The sequence below is a fragment of the Poecilia reticulata genome, chromosome 7, assembly GCF_904066995.2.
Source record: "Poecilia reticulata chromosome 7, P_reticulata-male-v2, whole genome shotgun sequence".
Classification (NCBI taxonomy): Eukaryota; Metazoa; Chordata; class Actinopteri; order Cyprinodontiformes; family Poeciliidae; genus Poecilia; species Poecilia reticulata.
In genome coordinates this window covers 4,665,598-4,689,435 of record NC_088836.1, presented here as the reverse complement: position 1 = coordinate 4,689,435, position 23,838 = coordinate 4,665,598, and the positions used below count along the sequence as shown (strand labels likewise).

The 23,838-nt window shown below is 39.7% G+C and overlaps 1 protein-coding gene across 4 annotated transcripts in view; it reads left to right on the top strand.

The window, feature by feature from the left end:
* klhdc8b (kelch domain containing 8B) overlaps positions 1–23,838 on the top strand; it is a 173,087-nt gene that overhangs the window by 28,774 nt on the left and 120,475 nt on the right. Inside the window, exons 2-4 of one of the 4 annotated variants that reach the window (XM_081608632.1) lie at positions 13,159–13,252; positions 13,439–13,492; positions 13,659–14,433. In XM_081608632.1, coding sequence (XP_081464758.1) covers positions 14,043–14,433 — 391 coding nt within the window. In that variant the 5' untranslated portion in view covers positions 13,159–13,252; positions 13,439–13,492; positions 13,659–14,042. Of the gene's footprint in view, positions 1–13,158; positions 14,434–23,838 lie in introns of all 4 variants that reach the window. The other 3 variants (XM_081608630.1, XM_008412791.3, XM_081608631.1) reach the window with 3 other exon arrangements.

Sequence of the window (23,838 nt, the reverse complement as noted above, 5' to 3'; positions counted from 1 at the left end):
TTAATGCTCCTTGAAAATGTAAATGTTTTTTAAAATGATTAATAAGCGGCAGATATATATTTATTGTCCTCACTATGTCCTATACAATGACACTTGTATTCAGTAAGGACTTGGTATTTGGGAATGTGAGCAACTCTACGGATGTATAGTCATTTCTTTAAATCTCCAGAAACTAGAGAGTCGTCAAACAATATTAACCCTTGTGTTTACAAATGGGGTCCCACCGACCCCACACCCGTATCACTTGTATCATTTGCCTCAGTCCTCGCACACACAAGGGTTAATATCTGTATCAGTCCCAATATTGTCTAGGCAACAACATTGTTTGTTGCCTAGAGAATATTGTGTAGTAAATGATCACTTGGTTGCACAGCTGTCAATACAGCAGTAGTGCCGACCTGCTGATGTCCCACCTTCTACATCAGTGTTTTTCAACCATTTTTGAGTCAAGGTACACTGTTTTAATTGAAAAAATCCCGAGGCACACCACCAACTAAAAATGGAAATGAAGATACTCTGTAGCCGCCTATATATAGTCCTTCTTATCAAAATCTCTTGAATAGGAATCAAACACAAAATGCATTTTTATCACATTTTACATTTCTTATTTCAAATTGCACTTAACACATCCACTTCAAAACTACACCTGCACAGCCACAACACTGTGGTGTTAAATTTAAAGAAGTTGTAGAAAACTTCAAAGTGTTTTACAAACTAATCCACAAGCATCTTATAGCCAGAATACAGAAAATAATTATTATCCTGAAAGAAGCAATAATATTTGGGAAACATTTCACTTCATATTCACTGTTACAATATGAAGAGTTGCATGTACAAAATGTCAATATCTGTATATTTTACCCACCTAGTATGAAACCTGTGCATGTTTGGATGAAAACAGATGATTTCCTGGCAGAAATATAAGAAAGACAAAGCTCTTCCTCAACATCTCTGTCTCTCTGGTTTTAGTTTTTATAGTAACCAGACTAGAGAAGCTCAATTTCACATAGATATGTTGTGGGAAATGGACTCATGCTCTTTCCAACTACTGCTGAGCTTCACTGTCTTTTCCATCACTGTCATCAGTCTTTCTAGATTCAGTGCTCTCACCGCTACCTGTAACATTCGTGCATCACTAATTCTCGTTTTAATGTAAAATGCTCTGTACCTACTGCCATCTAGTGGTAAGAACATTACATGATTACGCCGCTGCTACTACTACAGCAGATACTCGAAGATGGCATTATTTGCAGACAATTCATTTTCAAAAAATCTTTTAATACCAATTACCGTATTTTTCAGACTATACAGCGCACCATACTAGCACCTTCAATTAAATAAAATAAAATAAAAACTGGAAGCTGCTCTCGGTTTTCCATTAGGACCCAGCAGAGGGCGGCGTTCTAATAAATCTGCTGGACGCAGCACTCCGTCTCCAAAGCCGAACCATGGTTTCGTTCACACCGAGCTTAAATGCAGCGGCTCTATTTCCCTCCTGTAGTGCCAGATCGACAGCCCTCAACTTAAAAGCTGCATGATATGAGTTTGAAAACATTTCTCCATCGTGCCTGCTGCTAGCATGTGCTTGTTCTAAATGAAAATTAGCCGTTCTTCTTTGATTTACTATTTTGACTTCTAATGATTCACTTCCTGCTAGAAAGCCCCCTGGTGGTTGAAGAAAAATCCACAGAAAAGCCACAGCGGGCTACAATCCGCATGGTTCAACGTTTAGGAAAAAAGTAGCAGCTTATAGTCCGGAAAATACGGTACCGTAGTGAAATTGAATATTTTCCACGGCACACCTGACGATCACTCACGGCACACTAGTGTGCCGCGGAACAGTGGTTGAAAAACACTGTTCTACATGACCAAGCTGGAAATGATTCCCTCTGGTGAGCACATTAGCTAGCTATTCTCACTGCTGTAGCTGTTAGCTGAAGTCTATGCACCACTTAGCTTCCCTTGTCTTAAGCAACAGGGACATTTTTAACGAATCATGAAGAATGGAAGCTGAAACGACATGCGCATTTGTCAGACTAATGTAGTACATTAAGGATTCATCCTGCTGAGAGCGCAGAGTTTGCCCCACATCAGATGCGGTACATTTCAAATTTTAGACACCTCCTTCCATTCATTGTTTGAGATTAATTAAACGGATTTATCGAAGTGGATCCTGCATGCTCTAACAGTGACTGCAAAAGGAGCAGCTGGGATTTGAGGGCATGGTTTGAAAATTATGATGATCTCAGAGAGAATTAAAAAGTGGGAACATTTAAATTATCAATGAACATCAAACTTTCAGAGCAAATCATTTATGCAAGCAAACAGCAATGGTTGGGAATTAGAATGAACAAGGGGGAACAGTAAAATGCTTTATAGTAAGTTTTTTGGCTTTGTCAGAGGACCTTGCTTTTGGCTTTTTTTTGGTTAAGAACATCAGAAGCAGGACTCTGGATGAAATGGCCAAGAGCAAAATTATGGTGGGATTAAATATTCAGAGGAAGAGGTGAGGAAAGGAGAGCAGATACTGTGATTACACGCCCGTCTCCACACTTCGCACTAGGAGCACGGAGAGCCTCTTTGGTTTCAAGTTGTGGGAAGTGAAACGCAAACAGTTTTGACCTTTGCGATGCACCAGATGTCTCAAGAGGTTGGCGCTCGCCGCGTCTCCAGATAGGATCAGCCAGCTTAAGCCAGATGACGAGGCATCTGACACCGTTTGAGAGGTTGGAGAGAAAATCTTTTATAGCAAAGGGATGTTTGTAGGCAGAGGAGCCAAACAGCTTTGGAAGAGTAGAGAGAGGATTGTAATATCTGAGGTATGGAATAACAACAATCTTACCCGTGTACATTTTTTGGCCTCTCTGCCCGACTACCCAATTTCTGTTGGCATAGAAAAGGCACATTTTAGCCAAACTTATAAAGATACAGTTGAAACAAATGCATTGATGAGTGAAGCTCACATATTTGACCTGAATGATGCTGTGTTTTTAAGAAAGAAACTTGGAGAGAACTTGGCTCAATCTTGACATCCTGTACTGACGCTGTGCTTTGGATTGTACAAAAGATTTACGCTGTTTCTTAGGGGCAAACTTTGGAAAATTATTTGAGAAGGAGCTACAGCATTTTCTCTCCAGGCGCCCGCTGTATGTCTGCTGAGTCTGCTTAAAAGATAACAGTGGAAAATCCATCCAGAATACTGGGAGGTGATTAATGAAGCAAACTGAGCTGCTTGAGCAACGGAATGATCACCACCGTTATATTAGTTATATATTAGTTATAATAGTTTGGGGGTTTTCACTATAATTTTATGTTATTTTATTATGACATTCTGTTTGTCTAATTCGGTTAGTTTTAATTTGTTTTTAGAGTGTGTTTGTTAATTTTTAACTAATAACTTATAAAACTAAGTTTTAGTTGAGTTTTTATTAATTATACTAGTGGTTTTAGTTTATTTTTTAGTAGTAGTCTTAGGTTTTTCATGCTGTGGTTCATTTTGCTTCAGAAGGGAGGCCCAGACTTCCCTCTCCCAGCCACTTCTTCCAGCTCCTCCGGGGGAACGCCAAGGCGTTCCCAGATCAGCCAAGAGACAAAGTCCCTCCAGCATGTCGTGGGTCTTCCCCGAGGCCTCCTCCTGGTCGGACGTGCCCGGAACACCTCACCAGGGGCGTCCAGGAGGCATCCTGACCAGATGCCCGAGCCACCTCAACTGGCTCCTCTCTCCTGGCTTCCCTGCTGAAGCTGCTGCCCCCGCGACCCGACCCCGGATAAGCGGAAGAAAATGGATGGATGGATGGATGGATAGTTCATTTTGCATGTGGTGCAGAATTCAAAAAGGTCAAAGTATCATGTTGTGATCATGTTTACGTAGATTGGGTAATGAATGCTCAACAGAAGATACCAGTTTAAAAAAATCTATTCATTTATATTTGACCTACCAACTGATGATGGTGCTTTCTCCCAACTTTTGTCGACATTTTGCATACCAGGTTTAGAGCCACCAGCAGGAGTACGGAGTGTCGTAATTTGCCAACAGCTGACATAAACTGCCTGTGTGGGAGGAAAATAAACACAAAAACAGAGGATTTTATATCACTAATTTCAGTACGCTTTAGTTTTCTAAGCGCACATTGTTTTTCCAGTTGGTTCCAGTTTTTCCCCATTAATTGCCGCTTTTATTTATTTAACAGACATATTTTCTCAATTGCAGTTTTTATTTTGTTAGTTTTAGTTAACTACAATAACCGTAATGATGGCGAAGACCGTACTTTCAGAAGGCAGTATGTGCCGTCAGCTTGAGGGATTTTGGAGAAAAAGCGGCTCAAGGGCGCCTGCACAAAATGACATCACAGCTTCAACAGAACGCCCGCCACATAGCGAGGAACAAACTGCCAGTGGAGACGCACCTAGCTTAGCTGTAACCAAACCAAACTTTTAACGGTCCTGAATGAGACTTGACAATGGAGACGGGGTTAAAGCGTCTCAGTATCCGCTGATTTCAACCTTGCCTAATCGCTGCCTGGCAGAGTTGTTCCCAATCATTTCCACTGTATCATAATACCACCAACAACTGACGGTAGCAAATAAATGATGAGGAAATTTCATGGCTGGACCTATTGCACAAGTAGCATCCTTTGAGGCCATCGCACAGGACGTCACCAAGTTCCGTTAGCATATGGCTGCTGACGCAGTCTGCGTGTCCAGGTGCTGGATTTATTATTTTTTAAAATATGACAAAAGCAAAAAAAAAAAAAAAGCGTAAATCAAAAACTGTTGAAATATCTCCGCAGTCGTCGTTGCCAGGTATTTGGCTAAAGGTGTGTTTTAACACGTTATATTCTCTGCACCAACTGAGGCGTGATACTGACCCCGGTCATTTAGCTCTGGCTTATCAGCAGCAGACATGCCCCACTAAAGCCAAACTCAGTAGAGATTTGGAAAACTCCGAAAATCAAACTATTGAATTATGTTTTCTGTGGACCTCTGCACTCTGCTGCGCTCTGATAGCAGATAAACATTTTCCTATCCACACATCTGTACTGTATAATGTAATGTGTAGCTTCAGGCTGAGCTGCAGACAGAAGGAAGTCGGTTCTGGCTCGGCGGCTGCTGTACAGACCACAGCTCTGCTGCACTGCAGCCTCTCAGGAACCTTCCAGGAGGTTTCCGTGTTGTTGCCTCGCTGACTCACTTCACACATTACTTACTGGTAAATAAACATTCAGAACATTTTATCAAAAAAGAGTCAGGTAGGCAGTTCAGAGCTTGACTTTATTTTCTAGAAACTTCATACCTGGAACAGTCAGAGCCGGCCAAAGGTATGTTCAAGTTAAAGCTGCAGTATGTAACATATACAGAATGAGTTTGTTACATGTTTGTTAAAACTGTCACCGTGTCATAACAGTTTTTTTTATGAGATAATCTCCCGGAGCTACTATTGCTGACTCCCGACCAAAAGCAACTAATCAGAGCCAGGAGGAGGGGCTTAGCGCTGTCAATCAACTTCATGTACTCGCTGCTAAATGTGGTAATGTGTGTGCTTAAATATTATGTCATCAATCAGACCAATGCAGTTTTCATCTGTTTACTGCCAAATTATATCAATCAGACCCTCCAGTTTCTTGATGCAAAATCAACAAATCCTTGCACTTTTTTGCGCTAATAATTGGGAGTTTATTTCAGATTTTCTTCAAAAATGGTCAAAAACTTACTTTCTTGTACTAAACAGCTTCCTCAGCCTTAATTGATGTCAGATTATAGTCCATGATCTATACAGCGAGTAATAAAAAGTCGCATTTCCAAATAACTACCACAAACATTTTGATTTTATTGAAAATTTACAAAAATCACAAAATCCTGGAGGGACTGAAAAGATGTTCAGTATCATTATTTAATTTTAAGAATTCATCTATATTTTAACAGTTGGTGAACGGGTTTTATCAATATCACAATCGGCCTTTTAAGAGCATTCAGGATCTTAATTTGGCCCAAAATGAAAATGAGTTTGAAGATTCAGAAGAATCTTCTGAATTTAAAGATTAATAAAAAACCTCTTGGAATATTTCTCTCTAATTATTGTGGGATTCTGTGCGTCTCTTCCAACTGCACTGAGTCTGAATGGATAGTTTTCAGAATAAACTGGATTGATCTAAATTGAATTTGGACTGATTTGGATTCTGCAAAGTGGACGTGATAATCTAACATAGTTTGTAGTGATTTTATTGTTAAATCAATAATATACTTTGTTATAGTTGTACAATATATATTAAAGTGACTCAGCATTTTTTTGTTGACTCCATTTAAAGCAAATTGAGTGCTTTAAACAAAGCACTCAATTTTTTTTTATGTCTAAAAACAAAGTTTGCATACAACTTTCTTGTTTTCTTGGCACGATGCCGTCTTGATAGATTTGAACATCTTCTCTCTTTTTTTGTTCGTACTTCAGTTTTTCCTTTGTTAGTCAGTTTCCCCTGGTTTTAGCTGCAGTGAGGACTGGCTATATTAGGCTGGCAGCATGTGTTGCTAGTAGGGACAGAAGACCCGAGGGACTATTGGTCATAGTCACATCTGTCATGCTGGCTCTAACATGACACCATTTACAGCTGATACAATAATCTGCAGCAGCTGAGCTTTGGTGGAACAATGTGTACTTTTCATTCTACTGGTATTATGTCATAAAAGTGCTCATTTAGATTCCTAAAATAAATGCATACAGTAGCACAGATGGAGCCTGCATTAATATTTCAGCTTTTAAGTCATCACATATTTATGCTTTCTTGGACTCTTAATATTTAGAATGCAGACATAAAAAAAAAATTAAATCATAAAATTAGCAGAAACCCATTTATTTCACATGAATTGGTGTCGGATACCTCTGTTCCTCTGATTGCAGGAGGATCTTTGTGGGAACATTTTCTGTTAAAGGGGCAGTACTGTATTTTCCAGGCACAGTCAAGTAACTATGTTAACTCCATTTGTTAAAAGAAGCTCTAAATATCAAATATGACTTTTCTACTTTGTAATTTAACACCTCGAAAGTGGGCTTCTGTCTCTTTAAGAAACTCCTGCTCTTTCTGAAATTGTGCCTTCAGGAAGTTATCACAGCATCGCTGCTCTATTAACCCTTAAACAACGTTGTTACTAAGAAGTGACTTGTAAAATGAGCCCCTCAGATGTGCAGTTCCACCAGGTGTTTGCTAATTGCTGCTGGCTAGTCTGAAGGAGCTGAGTGGGGGAGTCGCGGGGTGAGTGGTGCTCTGTAACATGGAAGCTCAACTTGATGGAGCTTGGTCCACCCATGCGTTTTGCACATTTGAATGGTTGCCTCGGGAGATTAAATGATTTCTCAAACATGCGTGAAAGAATCAAGGCAACACTCCAGGTATGTTTGTGATGAGGGAATAACCAGGTTCTGGTTCTGCTGGAGGTTTCTTTCTAATAAAGGGGAGTTTTTCCTCTCCACTGCTGCTGCACAGTATGATGAATTTCCTCAAAGTCAACGACACAACGCAAGTGATTGTCTACTTTTGCTACATGGTCGTCCATCAAGAGCAAATTCTCTGAGTCAATCACTTGATGTGATCTTCTGGGTTTCTTTAGAAACATTTTTAGCCAATTTCAATAATATACTGAACTTGCTCCTTCGTTAACTTGGATTGACTGGAATGTAGGTAGCTAAAATTGACTTTTTTATATAGTAATATGCCTTGAGACAACATTTTGTATGAATTTGCAGTGGGAGTGGTTCAAACCGTTCCATATTTCTATTCCATTGTTCATTGGAGTAGCAGACTTGTTTCACTACAGAAGCTAACAATGAACAAATGTGATCAACATGATGATGATTTAATATCATGGGAGGTCATCCATGTGAAACACATTTTTCATTCAGACTAATTGTTTGATGGAGGACTGGCCCACAGCAAAAATTCACACAATGTTAATCACATGATTATTTCTGTACTTTAATTGAATCCAATGACACCGAGTTGTTTCAAGATGATAGAAATCCATTTTTCATCCACCCCAGGCTAATTAGCCAGAATCTTTAACTTCTGAATTAAGCTAATGTTTTGTTTTTTTTTTTCTAATTGAGGACATTCAGAGTATTGCCTACTAAGGCAAGATACTGATTGCTAAAAGCTTCTCTACAGATCCCTTCGTCCTAAATTCAGAACTGTCCTATCAGGACCAGTTCTGGTGCTGATGAAAACTCATCATCATACATAACACCAGCCTTTCCTCATGGTGATGATGACTCATCTATTCCATCTCCGGTCTTTTTCACTTATTTTATCATAATTAATTCCATCTGTTTCTGTGTTGCATATTCAGAAACCGTAATGGCCATATTGAGTTTTTCCACTCAGCACTTTCAGACGACAGATTGCGTTCCTTTGTCTGCAACCTTTATTTATGACATATCTCTCAAAGAATAAAGATGTCTGAACAGATTTCTGTTTTTAATCAGCAGATCCAAATAAAAATGCTGTCAGTCGTCTCCTTTAGAACTTTTACAGTGAAACTGAGGCAGTCCAGAAACGTTGAAAGAGCTGTGAAAATAACCGCAGTTCATAACTCCACTTTTTGTTTTATAATGACCAGTGGCCTCATGTGGTTGTGCTATGCACAGCAAAAATTCAGATATATAAACCCGTGTGCACGCACAAGGCTGCACACCTTTCCTTTATACGCCCCAATTTGAGGGAAATAGAGCGCAGCTGCTGATCCGCCTCGCCGCCACCCATAAATACATATGTAAATTTGTATAAATACCCGGAAGACTGGCGTCACGTGTCCCAGTAACAGTGGAAACAGTTCCTTACTTGTAGTAGTTTAAGGAGTTCAAATGCTTGTTTGAACAGCAGAGCGATCAGTCGGGATTTGAAGACAGACATGGCACCAGGGAGTCCTTTGAGTGGGAATGTGGAAGTTTATTCTAAACAGAGGAATCATGTGTTGAACCAGGTCAACATGCCACTAATTATTTTGCAAAATATTGACACTTTAATGCAAAGTTGGCACTTTTAATGGACTTTCAATGCAACTTTTAGAGAAACTTTGCATTAATAGTGTCATTATTTTCCAAATGACACTTACTGTCATAAACATTCATAAAAACCCCTTGATGTTCATAACAGGTGTTATGTCATGTTTATGACGGTGTCATGTCAAACACCCTGTCAAATAAAGTGTTACCGTCCTGAGTCAGATATTCCTGTAAAACAGAAAAGTTGCATGTTTTAGGTAAAGTGTTGTCAGATCATTATTGCACTTCTTGAAAACCTCTGCTGGTGCTGATGAGACTCCAGGTAAAACCACACCAGGGACTCTGAAAACTCCTGAAGTGGGCTTACAACGATACATAAGTATTACAAATCATAAGATTGAACACTGTTTACGTAGAATAATAACAAGACTATATTGTAACTCATGGAATTAAAAATATCAAGGAAATTATAAGGAAATAAATGTGATTAGGATTTTTTTCCCTTAACTAAACATCCTAAATCTGCAACATTTCACATGACTTGATGATCGGGTTGTGTTTCTTCTTCCTGACACTTTGTTCACTTTTTTATCAGTGCTTAATCATGATTCAAGACAGATCTACAGCACTACTAGTAAACTAACAAATTTTAATCTCATCTTTGTATTTTAGATAAAATGATGAAAAGAAGAAAAGAAAGCTAATGCCAACAGAGAGAAGTGGGCCAATAAGAAATAGTCGTGTAACTGTAGGAGAAATAAGGGAACAGAATTTGAACCAGAATTTTACGTCTGCACCCTCCTATCCATCTGTCTTCTTCAGACTTTAGGTTATTCATTCAAAAATAAACAATTAAACAAATCTCAGATTCACCATTTGTATGACAGCCTTTTTCAGCTTCCATTTGCTCTCAATTTAATTTCTTCCTCCTGAAACCTTTGGAGAGGTTAATAGCTGAACAGGTGGATCTAATTCCCCATTTAGGAAAGGGCATTTATTAAATATGCCTGAAGGATTTTTTGTAAGGTACATTTGTTGATTTTAGTTTTCAAGACTCCACCGTGGTTACAGAAACGTACATGTTTTTGCCTCATGGGTTAATTTTCCCACAGTTGGACTGAAAATAAGAGCCATAACATTTAATTTCTTTATACAAACCCACACACACACTTACCGTAACACGTTTCAAAGGTCAGGGTGTCCACTGGGCTCAGGACATAACTGCAACGAGGAGGAGGGCATCATTAATTATTAATGTGTTTTAGTACTACACACTGCGAGAAAGAATGTGAGGGCAGCCGAGCAGGGAGCCTCACTGTGTTGCTTTATTTCTCTGAATGGCACCACTTTTCCTCTGCCCTACTGCACACACACGCATACACACACACACTGAGTCAAACACCTATATTACAAAGAGAATAGCTGCATTACCATTGACCATATAACTGCACAATCTGACATTTTCAAAATAAATTTGCTCAACGGAAATGCACCGTTAAAAAAAACTTTTTTTGTTAAAAAACAAGAATTGGTCATTGCTGTCAAAAATGTTTTTCTGCTAGCATGATGTGTTATTTTTTTTAATCAAAATTGATTTATTTAGCAAAATCGCAAGTGAAACACTTTTTTCGAAACACACGAGTCACGTGATTAATCACCAGATGTTGCCACTGACACAAACCACAAAGACCACAATGAAAGTCCTCCAACTACTACGGTTAGAAAAACATGCCATCTTGTGGCATGTTTTTCTAATGACTTATCATGTTAAACGTATCCATGTGTGACTTTAATTGCCTTTTTTTTTTTTATGGAAACACCGCAATTGCAAAAATGTGAGGTTTTCTCCTACAGTTTTATGCACACTTGTAATGGAAACGCAGCTAATGCCGTTGCTGCCAAAAGGCCGAATGTGATTATAAAAGTGTTCAATAATGGACTTCTGAGCTGAACCTTGACATGATTATAGGTTCCCACCCACGCAGCCAAACTCGGCATCCTGAGATGCGTTTAAAGTTGTGAAGGGCTCTGTTTGAATCCGAGTAATTTTTCTCCCTACAGCTTTTCAGGGCAGAATCCAGCAGAGGAATTTACCAGTAGGATTGCTCTCTGAGTGGATCAAATCCCACTGACACCCACTAATAAGTGGCTTTTGTCTGCAGTGGAACGGTGTCCAATCCATATTCTGTTCTTTAGTTAAATAACATCAGCGGTCGGGAGTGTTTATTTCTCAACTCCTGCTCTGACAGAGAGTGATACAAACACAACACAGTGGTAGATGTGCTAAGTTTAACTGCAGGAATGAGCACAGCTCTGTTTTGTCTCCCATTAGCTAGCATTTACAGACGGAAGCAGCTCAGTCAGACTCTAAAACTGACAGCAGCAATAAGCCATGCTGAGAAAGAAACACCAAGCTGTGGGGAAAAAAAGACACAAGTATCATTTTGTGTGTTTGTGCAGTTTCAATGAATATTGTGTGAAGGACTCTTGTGGTTGAATTAAAATGGAAACAAATCAGGTCTTTTTGTCCACATAATTAGAGGTTTACCAGTTTGCTATATCTTCTTGGTTTTGAAGGTTAAAAGGTATTTCCCCCTGGGATAAAGTAATCATCTGTGCACACTGCTGAGTGTTTAGTAGCTTATCAAAATCCAGTGGAGATTTAGGCACTGACTATATTATTAATATACGTCTGATTTCTAATAGTTTGCGTACCGGCCAACCTCAGTGTACCAACAAATGAGTGTTAATAAATGTGGCGGCAGGAAACAGTCATTAATAAAAGATCTTGCTCTTGCTTACTAATAGTCTTAGAAGTTGCATTATCTGATCGATGCTGTGATTCCTAAAAATACACAAAAATTTCCCTTTAGCCTCAAATCTGAGGTTTCAAAGCATGCTAACATGCTAACATCTTGACTTGAGCTATAAAATACATTGAAATCATTCTTTCCTGTCATTTCATCAGTGGACTTCACAAAAAAAGAGTTATTGTGTTTATAGAAGAAGCAGCATAAAATAAATTGGTTAAGGTTGGTAATTAATGTGTTTAGATTTTGAAAGTCGTGCTTACTCCACCTAGTGTGTACGTCAAGACACACAGTTTCTCTAGATAAGAATATTTGCGAGCTTATCTCAAGATCTTGTTGCTCACAATCTGCTCCCTCTAAAACATGCTAATTTAGGCATGCAGATTTCTATATGGAGCTCCTGGGTTTTTTGACTTTCTCTGATGATGTTTCACTAAAAAGTGACCACTGATGGTGAATTTGGTAAGATGGCCACACTTGGGAAAATTGGCAGACATCTTCAGTGTTTTCCAATTGTGAATAATTGATTTAGCTGATGATTGGTGGACTTCAAGTTGTTTGAAAAGATTATTATAGAAAACTGCCTTTCTAAGGTCATTGCTGATGTTTATCATCAGACCAGCAAACTGTGAAAAGACCTGCTTTCATAGAAATGGACACACTGGATCAATTTATTGTACTGTAGAATTTAAAAACTGTAGAATTTAAAAGTTACATGTACTTTCTTCGTACCACCAGAAAGGAAAAACAAAATGAATCTTATTTTTGCTCCATAGCATCAGAAGAAGCAGAGTTCCTCAAATAAGTGAATGCTTTCTCTCAAGTCAGCATCCAGAAAGTGCACACTTTGTGACACATTTACAGAACTGTGGCTTAGGGGCATAAAAGCTTAACTACTGGAAAGGTTTTTTTTTTTCAAAGCCCCTAAAGTCAGTGTCATGGAAAAATTGTAAAGAGAGCTGAAAAATGTGTGACCGCTGAAGCTTTCTAACCTGATTCAGCGACACAAAGCCTGTCCAGAGAAAGGGGACAATTATATTCTTATTACAAGATATTAGCAGGACACCTGCAATGTTTGACCTGAGCTTAACTGATTTAAATGCAAAGCAGGACAGTTCTATTAAGAAACATTTAACCTCCAACTCACCCGGAAAGCGAGGAGAAGCTCAGTAAAGCTTTTTTATTTTCATGTCACCTCTTGTTAAATTAAGAACTGACAGGGTAGGTTTGTGGGGAATAAATGTGAAAATAAGAAATTCAAATTGTGTTTGTGCAAAGGCACATATTTACATCCGTCTTCTGATGTTACGTCTTTTCCCCCCCGTTTCATCCAGAACTGTTTTCTTCTTTTCCTTCCAGGTTCCAGGGAGTCTCATCCTCACCAAAGCCACCAGGAAGCTACGAGGCACGGAGTTCAGAAGCCACAGTGGTGGAGTTCTACTTTTAATTAAAGGTGACGCAAACTCCTTTTAAATGAAAAGACGTCTTACACTTACTGAACACCCATAGAGCTTTTTTTTTAAAGACTTTGCATTCAGCTATCAAGAATTTCTTTACCCGAATTGTGGCCCCATCGTTTGGATGTAAATAAACATTCAGAGCAGATGCTGAGGAGTTGAAATATTGCCTTTACCTTAAGGTCTGAAATGCCGCCTGGAAGAGTGTTTCTGCCATTATTGAGAACCGAATAAAGGTCAGTGCTCCTTGATCTTATGGTCACTTCTCTCCTTGGGCTGTTTGTTCTTTAGACTCTGGAGTTTTTTTTATTAGTCAAAGCGTATGGGTTTCCTCCTCAAGCACATCTTTTATTTTTCATAAGGACCACATTAAAGCCAATTTTACTCAAAATAACTCGCCAGGAGGGAGAGGAGGGAACCGAAGACACAGTAGGACAGATGGCTTTCTTGATCCAAAACATCAACGGCTGGATGAATAAAACATTTGAAGAGGGGAAGATTCGTGACATCTGGAAGTGAGGAACTTTTATTTTGCTTGCTCCCCACACCACTCCGCTCACCGTCCTCACGTTTCTGTCCCTCTGTGGACTCAGGAGTTCAACCGGTCAGTCAAACAGACAGAAACAAGCCTGCTCTCCGACTTGTTTCTCCTTTTTATCCTTTGTTCCACCTTGCTGTACCCTGCGTGACGCTTCACCCCGTCCTGCTCCCATCTTCTCCGTCCTCCGGCTCTCCGTCTCCAGCTCGGCGTGTGATGGTGCGTCCCCTCCTCTCGGCCCTGGAGACATGCCTGTACAGGAGATGGCGGTGAGTCCTGTCAAGTCCCTGCACTGGGAGCAATTCCCCCCCATGTCGCAGCGCCGTGTCTACTGCACGCCTGTCTACCACGAGGGCCTGCTCTACGTGCTTGGGGGCTGCAGCGAGACCGGCACGCCCTTGGACAGTGTGGAAGTTCTGGATGTCGAGAGCCAGACGTGGAGCCAGCTGCCCCCGCTCCCCACTGCGCGGGCGGGGGCTTCGGCCGTGGCTCTTGGGGGACAGGTGATGGTGCTCGGAGGAATGAACCAGCAACAGACCCCGCTGGCCTCTGTGGAAATGTACCACCCAGACGAGGGCAAGTGGGAGAAGAAGGCCAGTCTAGGTCAGCCTTCCATGGGAGTCACCGCCGTGGAGAGAGGTAAGGCGGTGAAATCAGGGTTTGAGACGTTGCATGCAGCTGCTTTCTTCTGAGAAGTTGTAGGAGTTGCTTTTATGATTTTCGAGATGTTAACTTTGAATAAAAGTCTGCTGACTTTTAAAATCATAGTATATTTTTGAAAGAGTAATAAGTGAATGATAGCTTTGGAAATCTTAGAGCTACCTTGACGCCCGATTATTGGGAGGGAACTTAAGATAATCTTAAGATATTTTCCTGCTGTGTGTGGTGTGTTAGGAGCGATCTTATTCGCTCTGAAAGATGTTGGAACCGCTCTGATCTAAAATGAAGATGTACAATAAGACATGTTGGAGTGACTTGGTCCGATATCGCAGTATGTATGGTGTCCTCCCAGGGACAAACAATAACACAACTTGTTGAGTCTGACATGTAACCATTCATAAAACGAGGTGGCAGAAACATGGAGGGGAATTCTAAATAAAGTAGACAAAGCAACTGGCATGACGCACCAGAAAGTTTGGTGAATTTCGGAGATGTCTTTGTATTGTTTTTTTCTCTATTAAATATAATCCACAAGCCATTTATCGCTATTGCCTCCTCCCAGGCAGCCATGTTTGTTTACTCTGAACTTGCGTTTGATCTCGAGGTTTTGGGAGATTTTCCACCTGACATCTGAATGTTAGCAAATGAAATTGGTTTATTTGTGGGGTGTTGTCTTTGCTGTTTGAGTTGACGCCACACCGTATGTCATGTGTGGGGTCTCTCAGGTTCTGAAATCATCTGACAATTTTAAAGTCTTGCCATGTGAACCAGGCATAAAGTGTTTTAATGATACAACCCGTAACATTAAACTCTTTGTTCCCACATATAGAAACTTGTGTTATCGTTGAAGGGTTGGCTTTCAAATGTTTATTCACATTGAATCCACATTTGGCTTTTGTGCAAATGCTCCCTCGTGTTTGCTGCTAACTGATTAATGTTTGAATTCTGTTTGTTAATTCTTGGGGGCTTTGGCTAGAGAAGTAATTCACTTAAATTTAAGCAAATCTTCCAGCACATTAGTGAGTGGTACTGCAATGCCTTTCTAAAGTATTAACACCTTGAACTGATTTACATGTTGTAATGCTGCATCCACACACCTCAGTAGATTTTGCTGAGATTCTATGTAATGAATCAACATCACATTCATTTGTGCTCACCCCCTTTTCTACCTCGATAACCCCCCCTCCCCCCGCTCCCCTCCAAAAATGTAACCAGTTTTAACAAGATTAAAAGCAGTGACGTTTGTTTAAAAAAATAAAAAAATGTTTGCAAGGCACTTTTATCACAGTTGCTTTGCTGCTGCAAAGAGTTTATGTTTATCTGCATTTATCTGTGGATTAAATCCATTAATAACTACAAAATGCCTCAAGTTGACTAATTAAGAGTTGAAGTGGAGAATCCAACTGTTTTGGCACAGTGGCACTGATGAACCCAAATCTGTGACACGCTAAAATGAGCTAAATAAGTCGATACATTTGGAAGACGTCCCATCAGGGCTTCTAGGGGTTGAAGTGTCTTTTTAGTGGAAGTCACTCATAAGTGGTTGGTGTGGAGAGACGCTGAGATTTCATGCTGCTCATAAGAAGTGACAAAACGTTTTCCTCGGAGCACACAGCACCAGGTCTGAGGCAGGCGTCTGGATTGTCAGGTAGTCAATAGTTTAACCTGAGGAAATTGGTGGATATGTCAGCTAATATATCTCTGTTTGTGTCGAGGCTTTCTTGAATGTCGCAGAGGATTTTTCATGTGGAAGAGTCGATCAGCATGCAGTCTGCCTTGACTGAATAAACGTACTGGGGCTTAATTTACATTTCCCAGGTGTTTGCTGGTTTTAAGGGGCTAAAGTGTGTATGCTGATTCATAAAAACTTTTCCAGTTCACAATGTGGATTTTTGTAGAATATGAAAACTGTTAAGTGCATAAGATATGGTAGTTTCCTAAAACAATACTCTCCAAATTAGTTTTTGTAAAAAAATTATTTGAAGGTTGGCCCAACGTAAATGTAAATGTATTTGATCCGACGGCTTCTTTCACTTCTTTCATTAAAGGGTCAGAAATAATTTTAGCTGCAATATTTCTAGAAGAAAAACATACATATATATATATATATATATGCTATATATTGTCCATTTGCTCACTGCATAGAACTCATTGAAGCTGATTCTTTACAAGATTTGGACAATTAGAAAAAAAAAAAAAAACATTTATTCGAAGTCCAGTGGTGTTGCCCTGCGACAGACTGGCAACCTGTCCAGGGTGTACCCCGCCTTTCGCCCAGAACGTTAGCTGGAGATAGGCACCAGCAACCCTCCCGACCCCACTGAGGGACAAGGGTGAAAGAAAATGGATGGATGGATGGATGGAAGTCCAGTGAAAAATCCAATGAAGCACTAATAACTAGAGTGAGCTGCTATGGAGCAATAAGCTTAAAATAAAGAAAAGAATTGTGGGAAAGTGATGCAGTGAAGAAAACAACCAACTAACTACATGTTGTACAGACAAAACTCGTCTGTACAACATTTTTTAAGTAAAAAAATGTGAAGTTTGAAGTGTTTACATTTTAGAAGACTGAGTGCAGAGAGAAAACTAGAAGCATGACACGCAGGCTGAGGCATTTCCTCCCTGCTGTTTCCTGTGTTTACATGTCAGGCAGCATACTGTTGCCAGCCAACCAGATAAAGTGAAGAATCAATGTGACCTTTCAAGGTAATAGAGAAAGATTGAGGGCTTATTTCTGTGATGAGCTTTTTTTTATTTACCTGCAAAATGAACTCATGTTGAAGGCTAAGAACAGAACACAGGAGCGTCTAAGTGCAACTCTAATCAGAGTAACATTTTATGCTGTTATTAGAGGCATAGGAGCTTCATGTGCTGGTGAATGGGGTGATGAATTATTGTACAGATATGTCAAAACATTAAGCCATATCAGTCAGTCAGCACACGCTGAAGCATTAGAACAGGTGACTAAAAATCAAGAATTTTCTATCTAACTTTAAAGAAACAATTCAAGATAAAAAGTGCAATGAAAAACTTAATGTCTGTGCTTTGCTCTTATACCAAGGTGTGTAATTAGTAATAAAATAATATGCAGTAATTTGCAAATCAATTAAACACTATTTTAGTAGAAAATACGATAACAAGGTGTTCCCGCATCCTTAAAAATTCTAAATTTCATGTATCTAAAAGGAAAGTCGTACATTCATTAAATAAAATCTAAGTTGGCCTTAAATAAGTTAATCACGGGTCTTAAAATTTGTTGGGACAGGACTATTTAATCTCATATATTGTTTTGTTTTTCTCTAGACTTTTCTGTCAGGGTGAAGTTATCATTGTTGGCAGACATTTTCATTGTGTTCTGTGGCTGAAGGCAGTTGAAGCTACTGACAACCAGCAGCTAATATACCCTTGCTAGCTAGCTAGTTAGCTTTTTTGTGTCTGTCATGTGTGATGGGCCCGGCACACAGGGAGCAACAGACAGCAGCGTCAGATGAAAGTCATCATCACTTTGGGTTGATGAAACTAGTCGTATGCAGTGTGAAAATCACAAAGTTGATTCCAAGAGTCACAAACAAACCCCAGAAATGCCACAATATGCATTATGCTTCATTATGTCTGTATTACAATCAAGCCTAATAATCAACTATGCTTCATTATAATACAAGAAGATCCTCAAACAATCCTCAGTTTTTCTAGTTTTTTGGTCATTAAAAGGTCTTAAAAGTTTTAAAATTTAACTTGCTCAAACCTGCAGGTACCTTGGATAAACCACAACAGAAGAGTCTGCATATATTTTCTCTGTGTTGACAGAACAAAAGAAACATTTTAATAAATGTAAGGATGTCAGATGTATATGACTCTTCTGGTGTTTCATTTTAACAGAACAAAGGCAACAAGTTGCCTGTTAAGTAGGCTGTTAAGTCCCAGATCACTAAGGGTGGAGAGTGGCAATATAAATCAAGTTGCTTCGGTTCAGAAAAGTTCTAAATTGCTCACTAATCTAATAAAGAAACTTAAAAAGACAGAGTGCCTCTGGGCGATGATGATTCACAAATGCAATAAATCAAAACGGAGCCAACAGAGCTCAGTTTATTCCTCTGTACAAGAAAACAATCAGGCTAAATTATCTTACAATGGCAGCAAAACAAGCTAGTCAATACAACAGCAAACAAAGCTAAAATCTATGAAAGTCTGTCAGTAAAGCAGATGCATAAGATACAAGGAGTAGAAGCAAAGAGATACAGAGAAACTAATACACCAAGGTATTGCTATATGGAATCAGAGCATGGTGAAGTGAGGAATCTGAAATTAAAGGAAGTGGATCACTGCATGGGCAGCTGCCTGATAGCTCACAAAGATAGATGAGACGAGCAGTGATGGGCAGCACCAGGAGCTCTGGTCACTGAGTCTGACAGAGAGGAGGCGAGATCAGCGCCGTGTTGTATTTTATTCACATCCTTAAAGTCTGGATCGCAGCATAGTATTGGAAGTGTCATGTTTATTAGTGTCGGAAACATAAATGCCTCCTGAAACTAATCCATCTTTCTTCTCCAAGTTCATAAAACGCATGTAAACAGACTTGAACCGGTCCAGTTTTCCATGAAACAGGACTAAATTCACATTTTGGATATGCTGTGTGATTGGTCAGAAGTGTGCAGGCATATTTTATGTGGACATGCACTTCGACAGGAATGTTGATATTAGTCCGTTGCCACTATTCAGGTTTGGATCTGCAAGCGACATGAATACTTTTAAGGAACGTTTATCAGTCATTGAGAAATTACAGACATTTATACGATTCTTCACAAGATACCTACATAGATTGATAAATGGCTTAAAACTTATGGATGGAAATTAGAAAGTTGTTGTACACGGCCGAGACTGTTTGCAGGAAAAATGTGGCATTCACTCCATGTCCATTTTGTCAATTTTATTCATGATGTTTGAGGAATAAATTGTCCAAATATGGATAAGAAATGTTATTCATACTTTATTTACTCTGAACAAGCATCATTGTCGACATTTCTTTACTGTATGTTGTGTATTTAAACCCAACTTTTAAATCTCAGACCCCTTTATTTGTGTGCAAAACTAGTTTTATGATGCATTTTCAGATATCGAAAGTAGTATGTGGTCATCACATAACATAAACCTCTTGTTATTCTTGCTTTGCTCTCCGCTTCTGTAGTAATGTCACCTCTTATTGACATCATTCTGTTGCACCTGGTCTCGCCCTGCAATTCAGTGGAGATTTATTGCCACCATGTTGTTTATCTTCTTGTGCTTCCAGTTTTATAGGCAACTAACATATTGCACTTGGGTTACTATGACTTTACAGCTCAGATTTATATTCAAAGGAAAGCAGTCCATCCCTGGTGTGGATGCAGTGCATCTCTAATTAACTAAAATGATCAACTATGACTTGGACAAGAAGAGTCGTATGAAGCAACTTTCAAAAATCTAATATGCTTTTTTAGTCAGTGGGTGTGATGTTTCTCTAAATGTTTTAGCCCTCAAACCACAAATATAGGAAAGCTGAGATGATAGACTGAACATGAGGGTTCGTTCACAAGTGTTCCCACATGAGACGAAAAAGAAAAGTTTAGTGCCAGGGCTTTTTTATAAGCGCCATACTTTACGCCTTTCCGCAGGAGGCGTAAGGTAGAAAACTGGCGCTCTGCGGGGTGGGGGAGGTGGAGTTGCTCCTGCTGCGGTGGCGCTGCACGTCCTGTAGCTACATGAAATTACTACTGACAAGGAGGGGGTGTATAGGGACCACAGCCATCGTGAAAGCTGAAATTTGCGACTATTTTAGGTTCCTCAAAAAATGCTTACACCAAACATACCTTAATATACACAGTGGGAATCACCCTGGCACTACCACAGTCCTTGTTATCTTGCTCTTGATGGAACAGCCAATCAATGCCAAGGAAAAGGAATGATGTTCCTACTTTGGCTGTTTTGCGAGAGCTAGCCATGTTAAGTAACATTGTGTCCAAGGTTTTTCTGCTTCCCCAAACTCAATTTCCTTTCAAATATTTTAGATATGCTCTACAAAAAAATCTGCAAGTAGGCAGGTCTTCTGCAAACAATTGAGTTACGTTCCCCAAGAGAATCTGCATATACAGAACCGTTAACAGATTGGGGTTCACTGTATGACTGAGTAGTCAGTATGTGTTTCCACTGACCATACAATTGCACAAATTGGAATTACGAAAATAAATTTGCTCAACGGAAAAACTCATTTTCCTGTAAGTTTTCATGCTAGGTGGTTTTTCAGCTGTATTACAATTAGTGTAATTCGCAAAACTAGAATGGAAACACGTTTTTGGTACCACATGAGTGACATGATCCACAACCGGAAGTTACTACTGGTTGAAAAGACAAAGCAGATGACAAGACGTAGTAGGAGGATGACGGTACTTCACATTTTTTACTGGTAGTAAATTTATACTGATACTTTTAAAGACTGTTGCCTGACGAAAGCACTTGGTTTAGATTTTGTCCTGGACTTGGACTAGGCCATTCTAGCCGTTGAATATGCTTTGATCCAAGCTATTTCATTGTAATTCTGACTGAATGTTTAAGGTTGTGTGCAAAGAATAAAATATGGTTTATAATTTTTAACTAACTTTTAAGGACCTGGTTGCTGCATTTATTTTTATATATTTATACAATTTAAGATGATGTGAGACTTAAATCAGTTTAATTTCTGGGGATAATCACATTATGGTTACAATAAAACTAGATGTGATTGCTAATTGTAAATATTTTTAGTTGGCAAATTCCATGGAAAAGTGATTTTGAAGCAGTAAATGTCATATTTTCATAATTTATGTGCTTCTGCAATTCCTCTCCTTCCTTCTCCTGTTGCTCCTCCCCTCACACCTCACCCTCCTCGCCGGTCGCCCCCTCACTGTTTCCCTGTCTGTCTGTCAACTTGCTCTGTGTTTTTTGGGTTGAACGACCAAGCTGGTATCACTGTTGCCTGGCAACAAGTGTGTGATTGCCGTGTTTGTTTTTAGACTAATCAGAGGTGATACGTGTGTTATAGTTTCACATGTCTGAGAGTGTGTGTGACTTATGCAAAGTATGCTTTTCAGAGAGTGTGTGTCATGCCTACAGTGAAATGTGGAGGCATGTGTGTGAATGTGTGTCCTCCTCCTTCCAGCTCTCTCCTGGTGCCGTTTCATGTTTTGCCTTTATTCCTAAATCCAGCTGCATAAAGAATCTACATCCACCGTTTTTGTACATATTCCTCTGTGTGCGTGTGTGTGTTTGTGTGTCTTTGCCACATTTCCCCCCCTAACCTCTTTTTGCTGCAGGCGTTGGTTTCTGCACCATGGAGCTTTTAGGCCTCGTCCCTAATTGTCGCAGAAGCACAGCTCAGAAATATCATACCGCTACTGTACTGATGAGTCTAATTTCCTTCTGCTTTGGTCTGTGATTAATGACTGCTGGCCTCTGCACAGTGAAGTGCGAGGCGCCTTGCAGACCGACTGAGTGAAAGGTGACGGCTCCACCAGTCAGTCAGGCTCCTGAGGAATATAAAGTTGCTTTCTACAGGGTACAAGATAAAAGCGTGCTGTCGTGGCTTCAAAGGGCTGCAGGAGAGCGTTTATTGAGGGAAAAAAAAGAGTTGTGACTTGGAAAAAACCTTCTAAGATAGAGGCTATGTTGGCTCTTTTGAGAAAGCAGGCTGTGTTGGTGTTACAGTGTCAGTTTTTCCCTTCCGACAATCGTAAGGATACCTCGATCATCGGGATGACTCTTAATCCTCTCACGGTCTCTAGGGATGGTGTCATTTGGACCTCACAAGTTGTTTTACTCTGTGCGTAGTCTGGTGGCATTGCACTGACCCCATGTGCACTTTTCTTTTTCTGTATTGCGCGTATTTGGTTTCGGGAATTAACAGTCTGACGGGACAACTCCCCCCGCTTCCCATGCTTTCTGACCTTTCTGAACATTTGCTCTGCTCCTCCTCAGCCATGGGAGGTGGAAGCTTAGAAACTGCAGCTCTGAGGGGGGGCTCTGTCTTGAAGGTGGGGCTAGGTCCACCCATGCATATTGCACAGCTGAATGGTTGACATGAAAATTAAAGAATTTCTCAAACAAGCATGAAAGAATCAAGGCAACACTCCAGGTATGTTTTTGATGAGGGAATAATAATAATATAATAATTACATAAAGCTGAAAAACGGTTGCTTTTATATAATACTCTCCCTTTAAGAAGATATAACCTGGAACTTCACTATATTTGATTTGGATTTCATGTGTTGCTAGAACAGCACTTCTACAGCTTCTAACATGTTTCCATCTTGCCATTGATTTTGGCCACACAGAATTTTGCTTGGAAGAAATGAAAAAATCAATTTTGACCTAATCTAACTAGAACATATTTATTATGTTTTATATGTATGAAGAGTCACATTCTTTAAAGTCTGGAGTTCTGTTTCCCCCAAGAAATACTAAACCAGAACTTTTATGCAGATTATACAAGGTGTTTTTAGAGTGGTTTTCTCTATGGAATCTTTGAGTCACCAAGGACAGCTTAGCAGATGAAAGCCACACTGGGTATTTACTTTACTTCAATTCTTTGCAGTTTACATCAAAGCAGCAGACATTCTAGTAATCTTTTAAAGTGGTCTCAATCACTGGTTCCCCAGACTTTCTGAAGGACTTTCAAACGTCTATGGACTCTCTTGCAGCAGATTTAATAAGCAGGGCTCGATGTTTCTTAATGCAACTTTTGATGCGTTTTCAAATTGCAACATACAGACATATGCTGGTTCCTCTGAGGAAACTTTTATCAGTTGGGAGTCTTATTGTTTTATGCATCTGTTGGTTTATCTGTCTGTAATAACATGGTGTAATCATAGCCTGGCCCACGATAATGACGTTAAAGTGACATTTGTCTGCGGAGCTATGGCATAGCCCTGCTCTCCTCCTTTCATTGTGTTAAAAAAGAGCTTGGCAATAAGTATGAAACTTTCTGTTTTTCATGCAGACTATTTTAAAACCCACAACGCTGAGCGTTGCGTTTTCTGTACAAGGAATCAGTCTTCGATGGCAGCTGCTTTTGATAGCATCGCACAGCTGAGCTGACGCTGAGATGTTGTGCCGGAGGCCATGTGCTGGAATATTTGCATGTTCATGTCTCAGCCAAGATGGTGCAGCTTAAATATGAGATATACACAGTGGAAAGAAACTCACAGTTGTCTGCTGTTCTCTCAAATGTTCTGTTATTACACTAAAGCAGATAATCTAATCCAGAAACAAGATTGCCGCATGCATCAGTTTACCCTTTACAATATAAAAACTGAGTGGAGACAATGTACCCAGAAACCATCTGCAACAGCAACAACTTGTCATTTTCTTCATGATCTG